We start from the raw sequence: 19,455 nt of genomic DNA on the forward strand, positions 1-19,455 counted from the left end.
TCGGGGAGTGGGGTGAGCTCCCACTGTTAGCCCCAGCTTCTACCAACCTAGCAATTTGAAAACATGCAAATGTGAGTAGATCAATAGGTACCACTTCTGTGGGAAGGAAACTGTGCTCCATGCAGTCATGCCAGCTATATGACTTAGGAGGCATCTATGGACAACACCGGCTCTTTGGCTTAGAAATGGAGATGAGCACCAACTCCCAGAGTCAGACACGACTAGACTTAATGTCAGGAGAAACCTGACATTAATATATAGCAGTTTACTCTCCAGTATAGTATAGTGGTTGGAGCATTGATCTATGACACTGGAGAACAGGATTTGAATCGCAACTCTGCCTGGAAAGCCATATGGTTAACTTGGGCAAGTCACTCTCAGACCCAGAAAACCTCATGGTAGGTTCATATTAGGGTCACCATAAATTGGAAATGGTTCAAAGGCATACAACGGCAAATTTACCTGAACCTGAGGTCCTATAATTACACTACCTACAGCCCCACTTACAAATCTATTTGTACCTGATACAGTCAGTTTGAAGGCCAGTTTCTGTCCCCCAGCTTCACAGGTGTATTCTCCCGCATCCTTCTTCTCCACCTGCTGCACAACCAGCTTCCGCTTCTTGCCTTCGGTTTCTATCTTGAATTTGTTGCTGGCTGTGATCACCTTCCCATCCTTCAACCACTTCACATCTGTTTTGGCCTGGGCCACTTCACAGCTGAAGGAGGCATTTTCTGAAAGGGTCGCCTTGATTTCTTTGAGGACCTTCTCCTTGTTGGCAAAGACCTCCTCCACTTCTGCATCTAGAGAGGAAGAGAACATGATGTGACCAGTGAGTCTTTAAAGATTCCCAATAACATGTTGATGGGGAGATATTGGAAAAGTAGATATTTATTTATGTATAAATTGTGTGTACTTTACAAGCATTGAGATGGATAGAAAAATCAAGTTATCTCTGTATTAGAAAGAATGCTGAAGGAGATCTGTGTCCAAGGCATGGGCAGGAGGGGGAACATTCCAGGGGAGAGATAAGCCCATCCTAGTAGCAACAGAGATAAGTAAAAAGTAAGGAGCCAATCCCCCTCCCTCGTGACAGGTCAAAGTAGGCCCCTTGATTGATGAATGTAAGCTGTATGCTGCTCTTTAGAAAGAATCATAGAATCATAGAATCAAAGAGTTGGAAGAGACCTCATGGGCCATCCAGTCCAACCCCCTGCCAAGAAGCAGAAATATTGCATTCAAATCACCCCTGACAGATGGCCATCCAGCCCCTGTTTAAAAGCTTCCAAAGAAGGAGCCTCCACCACACTCCGGGGCAGAGAGTTCCACTGCTGAACGGCTCTCATAGTCAAGAAGTTCTTCCTCATGTTCAGATGGAATCTCCTCTCTTGTAGTTTGAAGCCATTGTTCCGCGTCCTAGTCTCCAAGGAAGCAGAAAATAAGCTTGCTCCCTCCTCCTCCCTGTGGCTTCCTCTCACATATTTATACATGGCTATCATACAGAAATACAGAGCCATGTTGGAAGATAGAATTTGATATTCCTATGATGCTAAAGTGACACAGAGAATGATGTCAATGTATGTAGAAGCATGTTTCTTTGTTTGCCTGCATTTGAAGTGTATGAAAAGGCAGTTAACGCATTTATCGGGCACTCTGGTGCTTTTGGACACAGCTCCACTCCAGAGTCCCAGCTGGAAATAAAGCCGTACTTTTCTTTTCTCCGGAAAGGGCCTCTCTTGATAGTATCTCTCCATCAAATGCTGCTACAATATGGAATACATAACACACATTAGGTAGCCCAGAAGGCTGGTTATTCCCAAATCAGTCTCCTAAGTCAGAGGACTCCAATGTCTATTAATACATAGTCACAACTAACATCTCTCATCCAAGTACTAACCAAAGCTGACCCCACTTAGCTTCCAATATCTGATGAAATGTTTATATTGCAGGCATGGGCAAATTTGGGCCCTCCAGGTGTTTTGGACTTCAACTCCCACAATTCCTAACAGCCTACCGGCTGTTAGGAATTGTAGGAGTTGAAGCCCAAAACACCTGGAGGGCCCAAGTTTGTCCACACCTGCAATATAAACATTGAATTCCTCAACATCTGCCAACTGCATTCGTTGAATGCTGCCCTTGCAAAAGCAAACATCCCATAAACATTCGTCAACAACCCCACACACAAAAAATGTTCCAAAGAGGGGAATTGTGACCTTTGGTGACCAATGGAAACAGAACAAGGATGGTCAGGGAAGCTGGAAGGAAAAGGACAGCTGTTTTAATGTGTGAGAGGAGATTGGAACGGGAGAAGCGGCACACGAGAAAAGGGCTTAGGCGGCCCAGAGCTGAGCTCAGGTTTGCTTCGTGGAACTGGAGAATCGGTTTTGCTGGCCCTGGGGATTTTTAACCCAAGATGCTGGAAGGTGGCACCTTGCGATGGATTAATAAGAAGCATACTTAGAAGTGGAGCTTGGAAAAGGAATGTCTTCTGCTCTTGTGCATGCCGACACAGAAGCGGAGCGGACTCATTGCACAAGGCAAGTGACAGAAAGGTTCCTAAATCAGATCCCATAAGGCTCGGCTTCCAAACTTATGACCATTTTGGTTGCTGTTCTCTGGACACCTTTCAACTCATCAACATCATTCTTGAACTGTATTGCCCAGAACTTGACACAAGATTATTCCAGATGAGGACTAAGCAAAGCAGAATATAGAAATACTATGACTTCCTACGGTCAAAAACACTATACTCCTATTGATGTAACCTAGAATTGCATATGCTTTTTTAGTTCCTGCACCACATTGTTGACTCATGTTCAGCTTGTTGCCTACTGATTGCCACCTCATCACATTGAGAGGGAAAAGCATGGGTGACTCTATCTTTAAGAGTAGAGAATTGACCCTATAGTCAGCAGTCCCGTTTGGAGTTCTTCCTCGTTGCCACACTCACACTCATGCATGGAAATTTAAGAACTGACAATACATTCATCTTACATTCATTACAAGATCAATATTATTTTTTGTTTTTAATCAGGAGGAACAACAATATCCAAAAACCAAGAGATCCCTTGTCCTGCCCAAAGACTCTTACATTCAGGGACACGGACACCAGTTTAAAACCATTTCTTTCCATGGGATACTATGTTTCTGCATCAAAGTCCATAGAATACAAGAGACAGTGATCCAGGTTAAAACCATTTCTTTCCATGGGATCCTATGGTTCTCCATCAAACCCCATAGGGTACAAGACACAGTGATCCAGGTTAAAACCATTTCTTTCCATGGGATCCTATGGTTCTGCACCAAACCCCATACGCTACAAGAGACAGTGATCCAGGTTAAAACCATTTCTTTCCATGGGATCCTATAGTTCTGCATCAAAGCCAATAGGATACTAGGATCCTATGGTTCTGCACCAAACCCCATAGGGTACAAGAGGCAGTGATTCAGATTAAAACCATTTCTTTCCATGGGATCCTATGGTTCTCCATCAAACCCCATAGGGTACAAGACACAGTGATCCAGGTTAAACCATTTCTTTCAATGGGATCCTATGGTTCTGCACCAAACCCCATAGGGTATAAGAGACAGTGATCCAGGTTAAAACCATTTCTTTCCATGGGATCATATGGTTCTGCATCAAAGTCAATAGGATACTAGGATCCTATGGTTCTGCACCAAACCCCATAGGGTACAAGACACAGTGATCCAGGTTGAACCATTTTCTTTCCATGGGATCCCATGGTTCTGCACCAAACCCCATAGGGTAAAAGAGACAGTGATCCAGGTTAAAACCATTTCTTTCCATGGGATCCTATGGTTCTGCACCAAACCCCATAGGGTACAAGAGAGAAGGATCCAGGTTAAACCATTTATTTCCATAGGATCCTAGGGTTCTGCACCAAACCCCATAGGATACAAGAGACAAGGATCCAGGTTAAACCATTTCTTTCCATGGGATCCTATGGTTCTGCACCAAACCCCATAGGGTAAAAGAGACAGTGATCCAGGTTAAAACCATTTCTTTCCATGGGATCCTATGGTTCTGCACCAAACCCCATAGGGTACAAGAGAGAAGGATCCAGGTTAAACCATTTATTTCCATAGGATCCTAGGGTTCTGCACCAAACCCCATAGGATACAAGAGACAAGGATCCAGGTTAAACCATTTCTTTCCATGGGATCCTATGGTTATGCACCAAACCCCATAGGGTAAAAGAGACAGTGATCCAGGTTAAAATCATTTCTTTCCATGGGATCCTATGGTTCTGCACCAAACCCCATAGGGTACAAGAGACAAGGATCCAGGTTAAACCATTTCTTTCCATGGGATCCTATGGTTCTGCATCAAACCCCATAGGGTACAAGAGACAATAATCCAGGTTAAAACCATTTCTTTGCATGAGATTCTATGGTTCTCCATCAAAGTCCATAGGATACAAGACACAGTGATCCAGATTAAGCCATTTCTTTCCATGGGATCCTATGGTTCTGCACCAAACCCCATAGGATACAATAGACTACTGATGGTTGGGCAATGAAGCAGGATGGGAAACTTTGATGGTTCCCGTCTTACCTATTTTTCAGATGTAAACATGGAAGTAAAGCATGATAAGAGATATGAGCTCTGAACAGGATTGCTAGGCCGTGTTCAGAGTTCAGGACACATCTGCCTATCTTCAACCCAGGAATGTGTGGTGAGCTCTGTGCCTCTCCATGCCTGAAAAGAGGCTGAAGTGTCCTACCAGGGGAAAATGTCTCAGTGTGAGGAGGTCTACTGCTGGAGTCCCCTCCTTTGAGGACACTTCTGCCTCTTTTCAACCATGGAGAGCTATGCATGAGAGCTGGAAGTAGTTTAACTCATGTGATGAGATCCGTGCCTCTCCATGCTTGAAAAGAGGATGAAGTATCCTGCAAGGGGGAAATTTCTCAATGTGATATGGTGGTTAGACTCTTGGATCCCTTTCACATGGATTGTCTCCAAGCCAGGTGTCCCCCACCCTGTATCAATGCATCTGATTCTTATTGCCTAAGTGCTCCCTGTTGGAGTCCATTTTGTTAGTAATGGTCATTTCGAGTTCTGATCCTGTTCTCTGGACTAGAGTATTGGCTACTATTATCACAGAAAGAATCCTTGTACCTGCTACAGTAACCTTGAAGGTCAGTTTCTGGTTGCCGACTTCACAGGTGTATTCGCCCGCGTCCTTTTTCTCCGTCGCTTGTACAATCAGCCGCCGAGATTTGCCTTCATCTTCTACTTTGAGCTTCTTTCCAGGAGTGAGAGGTTTCCCATCCTTGAACCACTTCACTTCTGCTTTGGCCTGGGAAACCTCGCAGCTGAGGATGGCATCTTTCGAAGAGACAGCCTTGATCTCCTTCTGTACCTTCTCTTTGTTGACAAACACATCCTCAGGTTCTGATTCAGCCAGGATTTGAAAGTAAAGCAGAACACCAACAGTTCAGTTACAGAATAATGCACCTTTACTTGTGATTTGGTCTTTCATTTATGCTCCTTTCTCTAAATATACACACAGTACACAGTTTAAAGATATACCTTAAAGCAGGCATGGGCAAACTTGGGCCCTCCAGGTGTTTTGGACTTCAACTCCCACAATTCCTAACAGTAGTCAGAGGACTAATAAACAAACATATCTATCTATCTATTTACTACAATGAGCTCTTTGATAGCAAAACGGAAATAGGTAAAGGTAAAGGTAAAGTTTTCCCCTGATATTAAGTCTAGTTGTGTCTGACTCTTTGGGGTGGTGCTCATCTTGATTTCTAAGCCAAAGAGCCAGCATTGTCCATAGACACCTCCAAGATCATGTGGCCAGCATGACTGCATGGAGCACAGTTACCTTCCCGCAGAAGCGGTACCTATTGATCTACTTACATTTGCATGTTTTAGAACTGCTAGATTAGCAGAAGCTGAGGCTAACAGCAGGAGCTCACCCCCACTCCACGGATTCAAATTGCTGACCTTGCAGTCAGCAAGTTCAGCAGCTCAGAGGTTTAACCTGCTGCACCACCAGAGGGTTCCCAACAGAAATGCAATACAACTAATTCCCTAGTTGTGGAAAGAAAAAGCGGGGTATTACTATTATTATTATTATTATTATTATTATTATTATTATTATTATTGGGGAAAAACAATCCTGCCTACTTTTTGGAAAGGCATGACTTTTTAAAGATCATAACCTTTTGGGAAACCAGGAATCTCCATAGCCTTTTGGAAACATGGCCTTTTTGGAGATTAATTGGCATTCACACTACTTGGAATAATCATAACCCTTTGGTAAAGTACGGTATTCCTGAGAAGAGTTAAATAAAATACTCATTTGAGTGAATCTTCTCTTTAGTGGTAAATATCCACTAGTATTCATGCAAGGGAAATTAGGCTTCTCAGTTGTTAGACTAATATACCTGGTTATCTCTCTTTTCTACAAAATAACCATTCTTAACATAGTAATTTACAAACATTTATAGCCACATTCCGTTCCTTTTATGTAGATACCAACAAAAAAAAATTGTATCTCCCGAGGAGAACATACTTTCAAGTGTATAATTTTGTAAGTATTCAAATGTGTTGTAACTTATGGTAATTAATGGATATGTTCAACAAATATTGATGCAATAACAAGTGTGAAGACTTTACTAATTTCTTAATGTGTAAAATACTTGAATATTAAGTATTTCTACAATATAATTATTTTCAACATAGTAATTTTCAAACTCTTATATCCACATTTCGTTTCTTTGATGTAGACACCACTGACTCAAAAATATCTGTATCCCCTGAGGAGAATTTGTTCAAGTGTATAACTTTGCAAGTACTTAAGTGTGTTGTAACTTATGATATTTAATGATACAGATGTTCTATGTGTATGCTACTGGAGTAAAACATTGATTTGTACATTAATTTCAGTCCACCAGAGGAAGGCCTGAGGTAGGCCGAAACCGGTCATGGTCGGCTGATCCACAAGCTACTTATAAAAAGATATGACTGTACTAAATATTTGCACCATATTGTTTGTTGTCGCTGTGAGGTTAACAGTGCAGCATGTTTATATACTGTTGTTGAATTATATCATTGTTTATGTTATACAAGTGGTATTTTTGTTGTATGTATTTCATTCAGGAACCCATCTATATTATAGTATATCTCTCTGAACTGTCAGGAACAAAGATATGCCAATGCACAAAATGCTTAGCAGATCTTCAGAAGTGTTATTTCAGTTGCCCAAAAAATCTACTCTCCCATTTTGCTTTTAATACATTACTAAACACTGACTCAATACAGATTGACTACTCACTGCAGCATACTGACACTGTGCTGTCGCGCGCTGGGCTCCTATAAAAGACTGTAAACAGGACTTAAATTCTGTTAGCCCAGCGGGATGCCGGGGTTGCCTCAGAGAGAGGTTTTTTGGGATTTTCCAGAAAAGATGGGCTCCAAAGTCTTTAAAGATGCAACAAAATCTTTAGCACTGAACAAATAACAAATCTTCAACGATTAGCTTCAAAGTTTTCTTAATAAACTATTGGCTTTCTCGGTCTTGCCCCGAAAGGCAGGCAACTGTTCCTTCAAGGTTGGGAAAATCCCGGACCTCTACCTGGGCAATCTGTCTTCTCTTCTGTTGGCATGGGGCCCCTACACCCGGTCCAATCTGCTTTATGGTTGCTGCAAAGGGCCCTTACTGAACAGAGACCTTTGCAGGACTTCCAGGAGGAGGAAGATGTTCACTTCCCAGTGATGGCTGGCTGAAGCGCTGTGGGACTGGATCCCTAGCAAGAGAGCTGTGAGGCTGTATCTGTATATCCCTGGCCAAGCTATGGGGCTATTTCTCCCCGGCCAAGCTATGGGGCCTTTTCTCTCCAGCCAAGCTGTAAATGATGAAGCCTTTTACAGGAGGCTCTGGTTTAAGTCCTGTAAAGAAGGCTTCTGTGTGGACTGACCTAAAATAGCTCCTATTCCCCCCAAAACACAAAAAGGGGGCAGAACTAGGGAACCTAATGATAATTGACAGGTCATTGACCCAATAACTGCAAAGTCAGGAAAGCCATCTAACTGCAAATGCATAGAACTTTAAAAAACATGCAACAATCCACAAATAGCAAGGTAAGCTGGAGCTCCTGGTACGACCGTACCAGAACAGACACTACTGACTTCTAAATTGTACTGTACTGTTTCTGATGCAAAACTCTTTACTTCTAAGAATGGAGTCTCAGTCTGAATAGTCCCAGATCTGGTCACATGGTCTGCAGTCCCTCCCACAACCTCAAACAACATAGAGTTAAGAGAAAACTGCATATCTATCTATCTATCTATCTATCTATCTATCTATCTATCTATCTATCCATCCATCCATCCATCCATCCATCCATCCATCTATCTATCTATACACACACACACACAAACACACACATATCAAGGTCATGTCAGATTATAGCAGAACAGCTTTAAGTTGTGTACTAAGCAATCCTGTTGAAAGGAAGCATGTTGATTTTGCCCAGATGGGAGGCCCACTGACCTCCTTTGCAACCCCAAGTGATGGCAATACAAGAAGGAAAATGAAATAGCATTCGTACCTACTACTATAACTTTGAAGGTCAGTTTCTGTCCCGCAGCTTCGCAGGTGTATTCCCCAGCATCCTTCTTCTCTACCTGTTGGACAACCAGCTGCCGGGATCTGCCTTCGGTTTCTACCTTGAACTTCTTGCTGGAAGTGATGAGTTTCCCCTCCTTGAACCACTTGACTTCTGTCTTGGCCTGGGAGACTTCGCAACTGAGAGTCGCATTCTCAGAAAGGGAAGTCTTGATCTCCTTCTGTACCTTCTCTTTGTTGGCAAACGCTTCCTCGGCTTCGACGACTGATGGAAGGAAAGAGCAGCAAACACATTTCAATGACCGCCCTTGAAGCTACATGGACCATGCTCATTAATACAGGTGACCCTCCACTTTGGTAGAGTTAGGGGCACAGGACCCTTGTGAATGTGGAAATAAATACTTCATATTCCTAGTTTTCAACAGATCTCACAACCTCTGACCATGCCTGCCATAGATGCAGGTGAAACATCAGGAGAGAATGCTTCTGGAACATGGCCATACAGCCCAGAAAACTCACAACAACCCAGAAATACTTCTCTTTGAATCCCTCATTCCTTCAAGGCAACTCTTCCATCAGATGTTGACCATAGAACTGCACTGGAGGACCTTCAAAGAGAAGCCAAGGTTTTGTATTTTGGTAAGACACCAGCACCAGAGAAGACTAAAGACCTTGTCAAACTATAGCTCCCAACATTCCGTAGCACTGAGCCATAGCAGTTAACCTAGTGAAAAAAACTATATTAATTCTGCAGTGTAGATGTATCCTAGGTTTCAATATTGCTGATTGGATGTCTAGTTTGTCTCTCATTTAAATGCAACAGGGCAACATCTAAGGGTGGATTGTAGTTTGACACCACTTGAATGGCCATAGCTCAATGCTATGGAATCCTGGAAGTTGTAGTTTTGCAAGGTCTTTTAGTCTTCTCTGCCAAAGAGTGCTGGTGCCTCATCAAACTGCAGCTCATAAGACTTTGCCTCCTTCTACAATACCATATAATCCAGACTATCAAAGCACATTATCTGCTTTGAACTGGATTATATGCGTCTACTAGGCTTGTTTGATTTAAAAAATGATTCAAAACACGTTTTGGATGTAGGTGGTGCTGGTGGTTCGATTCCAAAATCAATTCCAATTTTCACAGAAAAAAATGTTCAATTTTTTTTTAAACTTCCGAGACTTCAGAATGCTTTCGTTAATGGTTTGAAAGTGTTATTTCCTGTTGCGTTGGGTGTTCTTTTCTTTGAAAGTAGTTGTTTTACTCTAGGAGCAGGGAAAAGCAAGAGGAGGAAACTCCTTCCTTTCCCGGTTTAAAACTGGCTTCTCTGGCTTGAGCCAGAAGCCGGGGAAGAAAAAAGGGAGGAAATTCAGCCTTCCCCGGTTCAAAACTGGCTTCTCTGGCTTGAGCCGAGAATCATTTCCAACTCACTTCCTGAGTCAGAAGAAAAATGGCAAGACTAGCTTCAGAAGGGCAGAGGGACTTCCGGTTTCCTAAAAAAGTTCAAAATCGCTTCAATGTGCTGGTACGGCCATACCGGGAGCTCCAACTTTATTTGCTTTGTATTAAATGTTTGTTTGCAGTCCTAGGTTTCAGGGACTCGGCAGATAGGTGGCTTCCTTTGGTTGCAGTCATAGGGCAAGTCACCTGTCCATCATCATTAAGTTTTGGTTCCGCCCCTTGCTCAGGGCAATTGGGAAGGGAGGGGAGCCATGTTTCAGTTAGTCTCAGCAAGGAAAGCTAATGTACAGGACATGTGCAAGCTTCCCCTGTACAAAAGCTTCAACCCTTAAGACTTTCCGGGGGGAAACAGCCTTAAGAGCATCCAAGACTTTCTGGGGGAAAACAGTCTTAAGAGTCTCCAAAGATTTCCAGGAAAACAGCCCTAAAGACCAAAGAACTCCAGCTGGAGAATATCTAAGCCTTTACTGGTAGGTCCACTCGGTGCTTCGAGACTTAGTTCGACCTGGTAGTGGAGCCCACATCAGTAAGGGTTAGATCGCAGTCAGCCTGGGAGAAGTTAAAAAGGGGATTTCCATTTAAAGTAAAGAAGAAGTTATTGAAGACAGTTGCCTGTCCTTCATGGGCAAGATTAGCAAGTCACCAGTTGCATAAAGCTTGGAAGCATTTGTTTAACTTTATTGAAGACAAGAGAAGTTTCTGTTTGATTGTTCATTAATAAAAGACTTTGTTATACTTCACAAGCCATCTAAAGGTCATTTGTGGTGGGAAACCTCTGAGAACTTCTCCTTGGGTCCCCTGGCTTCCTGCTGGGCAAAGGTTGCATGTCCTGTTCTAAAGGAAATCTTTACAGACCCACCGTGCGACAGAACACTTCAAAAAGGTAATTTTTCTGAATTTATTCTGAATTACGAAGATTCCGACTGGACCTAACCATACCTAGAGTCTACACTGCCATTTAATCCAGTTCAAAGCAGATAATCTGGATTTTATATGGCAGTATAGAAGGGGCCTTCATAACATTGATTAAAGGCAGTTAAAAGTGGTGTTGAAGTGTATTTACTCTACAGCAGCGGTTCTTAGCATTTGGACAAATGTTTATGGGGCAAAGGAAGCATTCAACAAATACAATTGGCAGATGTTGAGGGATTCAATGGGACTATGACAGGCATGGGCAAACTTTGGCCCTCCAGGTGTTTTGGACTTCAGTTCCCACAATTGTGAGAGTTGAAGTCCAAAACATCTGGAGGGACAAAGTTTGCCCATGCCTGGACTAGAAACATTCCACCTGATCTTGGAAAGTTAGTACGTGGATGAGAGATGTTTACTTATGATGATGTATTGAATGGACATTAGAGTCTGCTTCGGACTTCACTTCTCACAAATACTAGCCAGCTCAGATTATGGTGAGGGATTCTGGGAGTTGGAGTCCAAAAAGGAGGAACATTTGGCAGTGTCCTTTCACTCAAAGGAAAAAAGCAGACTTAAATAAATAGTAGGGGAATAAAGGAAAATATGCAAACCTTTTGGACTTGTTGCAATGAGGGTGAAAGTCAGCGGCTGTCCAGCGGCTTCGCAGGTGTATTCGCCAACATCCGTTTTCTCTACTTGCTGTACAACCAGCCTCCGGGATTTGCCTTCAGATTCTATCTTGATCTTCTGGCTGGACCTGATCTGTCTCCCATCCTTGAACCACCGGACTTCTGTGTTAGCTTGGACCATCTCACAGGCAAGGCACGCGTTCTCAGAAAGGACCACCTTGACCTCTTTCTGTACCTTCTCCTTGTTGGCAAACACTTCCTCAGGCTCTGCAATAAAACAAGTACAGGCTCATAGGAAGTGGGGAGGCTAACTTTGGTAAACCAATTGGCTTAAGAAGTATAATCCACCTGTGCATAACACAAATTCATATTATGCATCCAAATAATAATAATAATTATTATTATTATTATTATTATTATTATTATTATTATTATTATACATAACAAGAGTAGTACACAAACAAGATCACTATGCTGGCTTTTGTATTTGATCACACCTCGGATACTTCCCAAGTGACAGATGGTAATTTTGTCAGCGCCGATTGTGTTTAAGTGCAGGCCAAGGTCTTGAGGCACTGCACCAAGTGTGCCGATCACCATTGGGAACACATTGACTGGCTTGTGCCAGAGTCTTTGCAGTTAGTGCAGTTAAAGGTGGCATATACTAATTATGTACTGTCTTAGCAAGGACAGTTTTCCCATATCACAAAAGAAGGGCCATAGTGCCTCACTTCTTGCCTGATGTTTACTTAGCAAGGCAATCCATCCACCCTTCCACCTTAAATCCCATCCACCTTAAATCCAACTGAGGTCAAGCAATGGACCACTGCTCTTGCCAACCAAAATCAAACTCAGATCAAATATATCAGTGTCTCCTCCTACTGCAGAGTATTTTCTTCAAATAGTTGATCTGAACGTAGTTAAGATGTCAAAAATGTATAGAAGGCACACAGTAAACAATCTTTTTGTTGGCAGACTTGTTTCCTACGCAAACATAAGTGTTCCTACAATCAGCCTCATGATCTCTTTTTGTTTTTGTTTCTCTTTATTGGCAGCTTGTGGATCCCATAGAAGTCAAATGGAGAATATACTCCTAATTCTGGTTAGTTTTGAAAGAGCTCTCCAAGGTGCCAGAGCTATTTAAGAACAGGGTTCAGCACATTGGACAGCGACAGTAGAGTAGAGCTCCGACAGCAATTTAAAAAGAGTGTAAAGACATATCTCTTCTGGCAGGCTTACCCAGCTAGTCTTTAAGCAAGAATTTTAAATGCATGTCTTGTTTTTAATCTCTGTTTTTTGTATTTTCAGATGTATTTTATAGAAATATGCTTTAATATGTAGCTTTTATAGAAATACATTTTAATATGTGGATGTGTAGTATTTTTACAATATTTATGTTTTAGTTATTCTATAACCCACCTCAAGCCATGGGAGAGGGGGGTTAGAAATGATGATATTATTATTATTATTATTATTATTATTATTATTATTATTATTCTGACACAAAAACACAGTATGTCACAGCAAACGAGATTATTATTATTATTATTATTATTATTATTATTATTATTATTATTTGAAGCACCACAAGAGTCCACAGCAGACACTCTGCTGGCTGTTGTATTATTATTATTATTATTATTATTATTATTATTATTATTAGAAAAATAACAAGATTAATACACAGCAAACAAGATCACTGTGCTGGCTGTTGTATTGGATCACACGTCAGATACTTCCCAAGTGTCTAGGACTGTGTGATGTATCAGCAAATAATATGTGTGGATCCCAGTAGGTGGCCTTTGGCAGCTGACAGATGGTAATTTTGAGAGCACCAAATGTGTTTAAGTGCAGGCCAAGGTCTTTAGGCACTGCACCCAGTGTGCTGATCACCACTGGGACCACCTTGACTGGCCTGTGCCAGAGTCTTAAATCCTCATATTGTGTCAGCTTTTCCAATTGTTTCTCTTCAATCCTGCTGTCACCTGGGATTGCATAATCGATGATCCATACTTTGATGATAATGGTGATGATCACCACCATTAATGTTGTGGTAGTCAAGAGTATTAGAATGCTACTCAGGGTTTGGATCCTTATCTGGCCATTGGAACCCACTGGTTGATCTTAGGTGTGTCATACTATCTCAACCACAGTAGAAGTCAACAATGGCCCTCTTTGCAACAAAACACTGTGATAGAATTGCCTTAGGGTCATCATAGGTCAGAAGCTAGTTTATCCCATATAATGTTTGAATGCCTGATCACCATCTCCTAAAACAATTGCTTTACTCTCAGTTTTTTGGTCGTGTCAGGAGCAAGTTGCTTCTGGTGTGAGAGAATTGGCCGTCTGCAAGGACGTTGCCTTGGGGATGCCTGGATGTTTTGATGTTTTATCATCCTTGTAGGAGGCTTCTCTCATGTCCCCACATGAGGAGCTGGAGCTGATAGAGGGGCTCATCCGTGCTCTCCCCGGACTCAAACCCGCGACCTGTCGGTCTTCAGTCCTGCTGGCACAGGGGTTTAACCCACTGCGCTACCGGGGGCTCCACTCTTAGCTCAAGAATGCAAAACAGAATGTCGGTGGGCAGCAAAAGGGATTAAAAGATGGGTTTGAGCTAACTTTAAAGAATAGGGCATAAACACCAAGAACTGGGCATTTAACTGTAGGCCAGCTATTACCAACAGTGCAATGGATTTTGAAGAGGGGTGAATGTGTCAAAAGGAAAACGCAGCACATAGCAAATCCTTTTCGGGACCACCTTCCATCTGGAAATGTATGTACTCATTGTGAAAGACCATGTAGATCCAGAATGGTCTCAACAGTCTCTACGGACCCATTGCCAAAACGCTACCCTTGGAAGACTAGGTCACCGGGATCGCCTATAGTATTGGGGTAGGACTAGAAATCCCTGGACATCTTCCTCCCTTTGCGGTTTTGTGTTCCTATAGACACACCACTCCACTGAAAGCACCTACTATAACTAGGTGGCCAAGGGAAATGATCCGGCCATGCTCACCTTTGACCTCTACTTGGAATGTTAATTTGTCACTCATCGTTTCGCAGGAGTAGATCCCTTCGTCTTCCTTAATTGCGTTTTTGACAACGAGTTTCCGCTGCAATCCTTCGGCGGCAAAGGTGACTCTCTGGTCCGGCTTGATCTCTTTCTTGCCCTTCTTCCAGACGACACCCTCCGTGATGGAGGAGACCTCGCAGACCAGCTCAAACTTCTCCGAGAGCTTGACGGAAATCCCAGGGACTGAGTCATTGGCAAAGTTGGCCACTTCATCTAGAAAATAAAATTGAGATGCAACCATGTTTAGGAAAGGTCTATATATGCCAATAACTGATCAAGACCAAACTTGGCACACAGAGCCCCCATGACCCACTCTACATCCTGGTGCACTTTCGAGCAGGACGGACCATGGATGATGGGACTTCAAGTACCTCCACTCCCTTCCCAAGACTGCTGCAACCCTCATCTAATGACCAATCAAGACCAAACTTGGCACACAGAGTCCCCATGACCCACCCTACATCCTGGTGCTGCTTGAAGGAGGATGGATGATGGATGATGGGACTTGCAGTACCTTCATTCACTTCCTGAAACCACAGTGACACTCATCCAAATACCAATAAAGACCAAACTTGGCACAGAGAGCCCCCATGGCCAACTCAATATTCTGGTGAGGTTTGGGGGAGTACAGACTATGGATGATGGGACTTCAACTACCTCCACTGACTTCCCAGGACTTCTGCAACACTCATCTAATGACAAATGAAGACCAAACTTGACACACAGAGCCCCCATGACCCACTCTCCATCCTGGTGCAGTTTGGAGGAGGATGGACCACAGATTATGGGACTCACAGTACCTTCACTAACTTTCTGAGACCACTGCGAACCATATAAATAACTGATAAAGATCAACCTTGATACACAATTCCTTTCTCAAATAACCCGGGCAGTGCCGGGTCCCCAAGCTAGTGTGTGTATGAATGTGTGTGTGTGTGTGTGTGTATGTGTGTGTGTGTGTGTGTGTATGTGTGTATGTGTGTGTGTGTGTGTGTGTGTGTATATATATACATATATATATTAGAATCATTGAGTTGGAAGAGACCTCGTGAGCCATCCGGTCCAACTCCCTGCCAAGAAGCAGGAAAATCACATTCAAATCACCCCTGACAGATGGCCATCTAGACTCTGTTTAAAGGTCTCCAAAGAAGGAGCCTTCACCAAACTCTGGGGCAGAGAGTTCCACTGCTGAACATCTCTCACAGTCAGGAAGTTCTTCCTAATGTTCAGATGGAATCTTCTTTCTTGTAGTTTGAAGCCATTGTTCCATTTCGTTCTAGTCTCCAAGGCAGCAAAAAACTAGCTTGCTCCCTCCTTCCTATGCCTTCCCTTCACATATTTATACATGGCCATCATCATGTCTATATATGAAGCTTAGATTAAAATATACTCATGTGAATAAGAAATTCAGACCAACGATGGTTCTAGATACAAAGTGCCCCATAATCAAGTTCAATCCAGAGATTAGAAAAGAAATGACACAATAACATCATGGATCAAAGTGTCAAGGATCCCAGCAAAAATGGGGAAAGCACAAATAGTGGGAAACACTTTTCTAGGGATCTCTAAACCGTCCAGTGTATCTCTATGATCAACCTTGATTGGGAGTTGTCCATTGAATCCTACTGGGGTATCTACATATAACGATAGTAGTTGTTGTTGTCGTGTCAGGAGCAACCGGTCCTGTTGTGAGAGAATTGGCTGTCTGCAAGGACTTTGCCCAGGGGATGCCCGGATGATTTCTGAAGTTTTGTCATCCTATTGGGAGGCTTCTCTCATGTCCCCGCATGAGGAGCTGGAGCTAATAGAGGGAGCTCATCTGCCTCTCCCCGGATTCGAACCTGCGACCTGTCGGTCTTCAGTCCTGCCAGCACAGTGCTTTAACCCACTGCGCCACCGGGGGCTCCAATGATAGTAGTGTCCTCTGTAAACAATGTAATCCATGACAGTTAAATCTGCAAATATGAAGGCAGGCTTGTACTCATCAATACATGAAAAGGGAACACATTTGGAAATCTAGGACACAACTTGAGAATAGTTTAATTCCGGAAACCCATGCTGGGCAGATTTTAAAAGTAGTGATCTGGGTCAATTCAAACAAACCAATCAAAAACCAGTTTCTGTGAACCAAAATAAATATGTTTGAATCTTTGTTTCCATCAAGACACAGATGGTAAAGTTTTGAAGCTCAGTTCCACATTGAGGTCACCATGCCCCATCCAGGAAATAAAGAACAGCATTAGACCGAGCTGTGGCAGCTAGCTGCATTAAATCACTACTGACCTAGAGGTCATGTGTTCGAAGCAAAGCCAGCCCGGGTTGGAGTGAGCTTCCAGCTATTAGTCTAGCTTGCTGCCAACCTTTGCAGCCCAAAAGATAGTTGCATCGGTCAGGTAGGACATTTGGGTACTGCTTTATGTGGGGAGGCTAATTTAAATAATTTACGACACCATAAAACAGTGGTTCTCAACCTTCCTAATGCTGCGACCCCTTAGTACAGGTCCTCATGTTGTGGTGACCCCCAACCATAATGTTATCTTCATTGCTACTTCATTACTTTCATTTTGCTACTGTTATGAATCGTAATGTAAATATCTGATATGCAAGATGTATTTTCAGTCACTGGACCAAATTTGGCACAAATGCCCAATATGCCCAAATCTGAATACTTCACTTCACTTTACTTCTTAGTCGCTCTCCACCAAGGTGCTCTGAGTGACTTACAATTTAAAATAGCATTTCACAATATAAAAACATTCAACAGTGACTAATTAGCAAATTAGATTTGATTACTTAAATGCACAACCAAACAGAATACTGGTGGGGTTGGGAGGTGATTGATTTTGTCATTTGGTAATGCTGGAGTTGCTGGGATTTATAGTTCACCTACAATCAAAGAGCATTCTGAATTCCACCAATGATGGAATTGAATCAAACTTGGCACACAGAATTCCCATGACCAAGAGAAAATACTGGGAAGGTCTGGTGGGCATTGAGTTTTTGGAGTTGTAGTTCACCTACATTGAGAGAGAACACTGTGGTCTCAAGAAATGATGGATCTGGATTAAACTTGGCACAAATACTCAGTATGCCCAAATGTAAACATTGGTAGAGTTTGGAGAAAATAGACTTTGCCATTTGGGAGTTGTAGTTGTTGGGATTTATAGTTCACCCACAATGAAATAGCATTCTGAACCCCACTGATAGAACTGGACCAAACTTTCCACACAGAACCCCCATGACCAACAGAAAATACTATGTTTTCTGATGGTCTTTGGCAACCCCTCTGACACCCCCTCGCAACCCCCACAGGGATCCTGACCCCCAGGTTGAGAAACACTGCCATAAAATCTTCCAGCAGTGTGCAGAAGAATGAGGAAGTACTCCATCAAGAACTCGGTGTCACAAATGGACGGTGAAGCAGCAGCTCCCCCTGTGGCCAGAATCGAGCATACTCTCATGAAGCCAGAAATCTGGAATGTTAAATTGCCTCTGTGTCTGTCTATATATGTTGTAAGTCTAATGTTTGACATGCATATGTGCATTGTAATCAGCCCTGAGTCCCCTGCAGGGTGAGAAGGGCAGAATATCAATACTGTAAATAAAACAAATACATAAATAAATATGTGAAGAATACCTTTCAGCTTTATCTTAGCAGTGCTTTCGATGTTGTTGTTGGTGATGAATTTCACCTCGGCCTCTTTGAAGGCGCTTGTGACACGCTTGACAGTGAGGCTGTGCGTGGTTCTGGTTCTTGTAATGATGTACTTGTCGCTGTTCTGGACCTGCGTGCCGTTAATAAACCACGATCCGGAGCAAGTGTTCGTGAGGTCAACGGTAAAAGTCGCATCCCGACCCGGGTTCACTTCTGCGTTTCTCAGAGGGCTTCTCACGGCCAACACTGGTTCTATGGGAGAAGAAGGACAATGTGACAAAGTTAAAAGCTCCAAATTGCAGGTGAAATAGGAGCACAACCCAACTAGGGGGGAAAAATTATGGATCTGAATTGCACATCTATATAAATAAAAATGTAATGTTCGTCTGTGGGATTAACATAACTCAAAAATCACTGGACGAATTGACAGGAAATTTGGACACTACACCCCTCACAGACCAATGAGTGATCATCACTCATAAACCCCTCCCAAAAATTGTGAAAAGGACGTAAACCCTTCCAAAAAAGTTAAAGTACGATACAGCGCATGCACGAAAATGACAGCTCTCAGCATCCCCTAGACCAGGCCCTTTAGGGGAAGAGGATGATCCAAATGCACTGCTTCCAAGCTACAAGCTTGCTCCTTGGATTTCTTTGAGAGCTTCCCAATCCCTGCATATTTCCAATTTCCTATTCCTGGACTGCAACTCCCAGCAATCCTCCAGATAGATAAGGATTAAGATAAAGATTAGCTAGAGATAGATAGTAGGTAGATAGCTCAATCAGGAGGAGTGCTGGAAGTTACAGTCCAAGAATAGGTAGACAGGAAGAAAGGGAAGGAAGGAAGGAAGGAAGGAAGGAAGGAAGGAAGGAAGGAAGGAAGGGGAAAGGGGGAAGGAAGGAAAGCATTATGCTAATTTACACTGGTGTATATTACATTATCTCCACCTTCCCTCCCTCTCCCCCTCTCTCTCTCCCACCCTCTCCCCCTCTCTCTCTCCCTCCCTCTTCAACCACAGTATATTTGCAGATCCAGCCACTGGTAGAGTCTTTGTATTTTTTCTTTGATGTGATCGTTGGCTCCTCCATTTTTCACCCAGTTGAAGTAGACCTTCCTTTCT

General features: G+C 42.8%; 1 protein-coding gene across 1 annotated transcript in view; it reads right to left on the reverse strand.

Moving 5' to 3' along the window:
- OBSCN (obscurin, cytoskeletal calmodulin and titin-interacting RhoGEF) overlaps positions 1 to 19,455 on the reverse strand; it is a 289,411-nt gene that overhangs the window by 239,212 nt on the left and 30,744 nt on the right. The window contains exons 6-11 of the mRNA XM_067470395.1: positions 18,317 to 18,586; positions 14,623 to 14,892; positions 11,589 to 11,873; positions 8,590 to 8,871; positions 5,141 to 5,416; positions 522 to 803 (exon numbers count right to left, since the gene is read on the reverse strand). Coding sequence (XP_067326496.1) covers positions 522 to 803; positions 5,141 to 5,416; positions 8,590 to 8,871; positions 11,589 to 11,873; positions 14,623 to 14,892; positions 18,317 to 18,586 — 1,665 coding nt within the window. The remainder of the gene's footprint in view (positions 1 to 521; positions 804 to 5,140; positions 5,417 to 8,589; positions 8,872 to 11,588; positions 11,874 to 14,622; positions 14,893 to 18,316; positions 18,587 to 19,455) is intronic.

This window comes from Anolis sagrei, chromosome 6 (genome assembly GCF_037176765.1).
Source record: "Anolis sagrei isolate rAnoSag1 chromosome 6, rAnoSag1.mat, whole genome shotgun sequence".
Lineage (NCBI taxonomy): Eukaryota > Metazoa > Chordata > Lepidosauria > Squamata > Dactyloidae > Anolis > Anolis sagrei.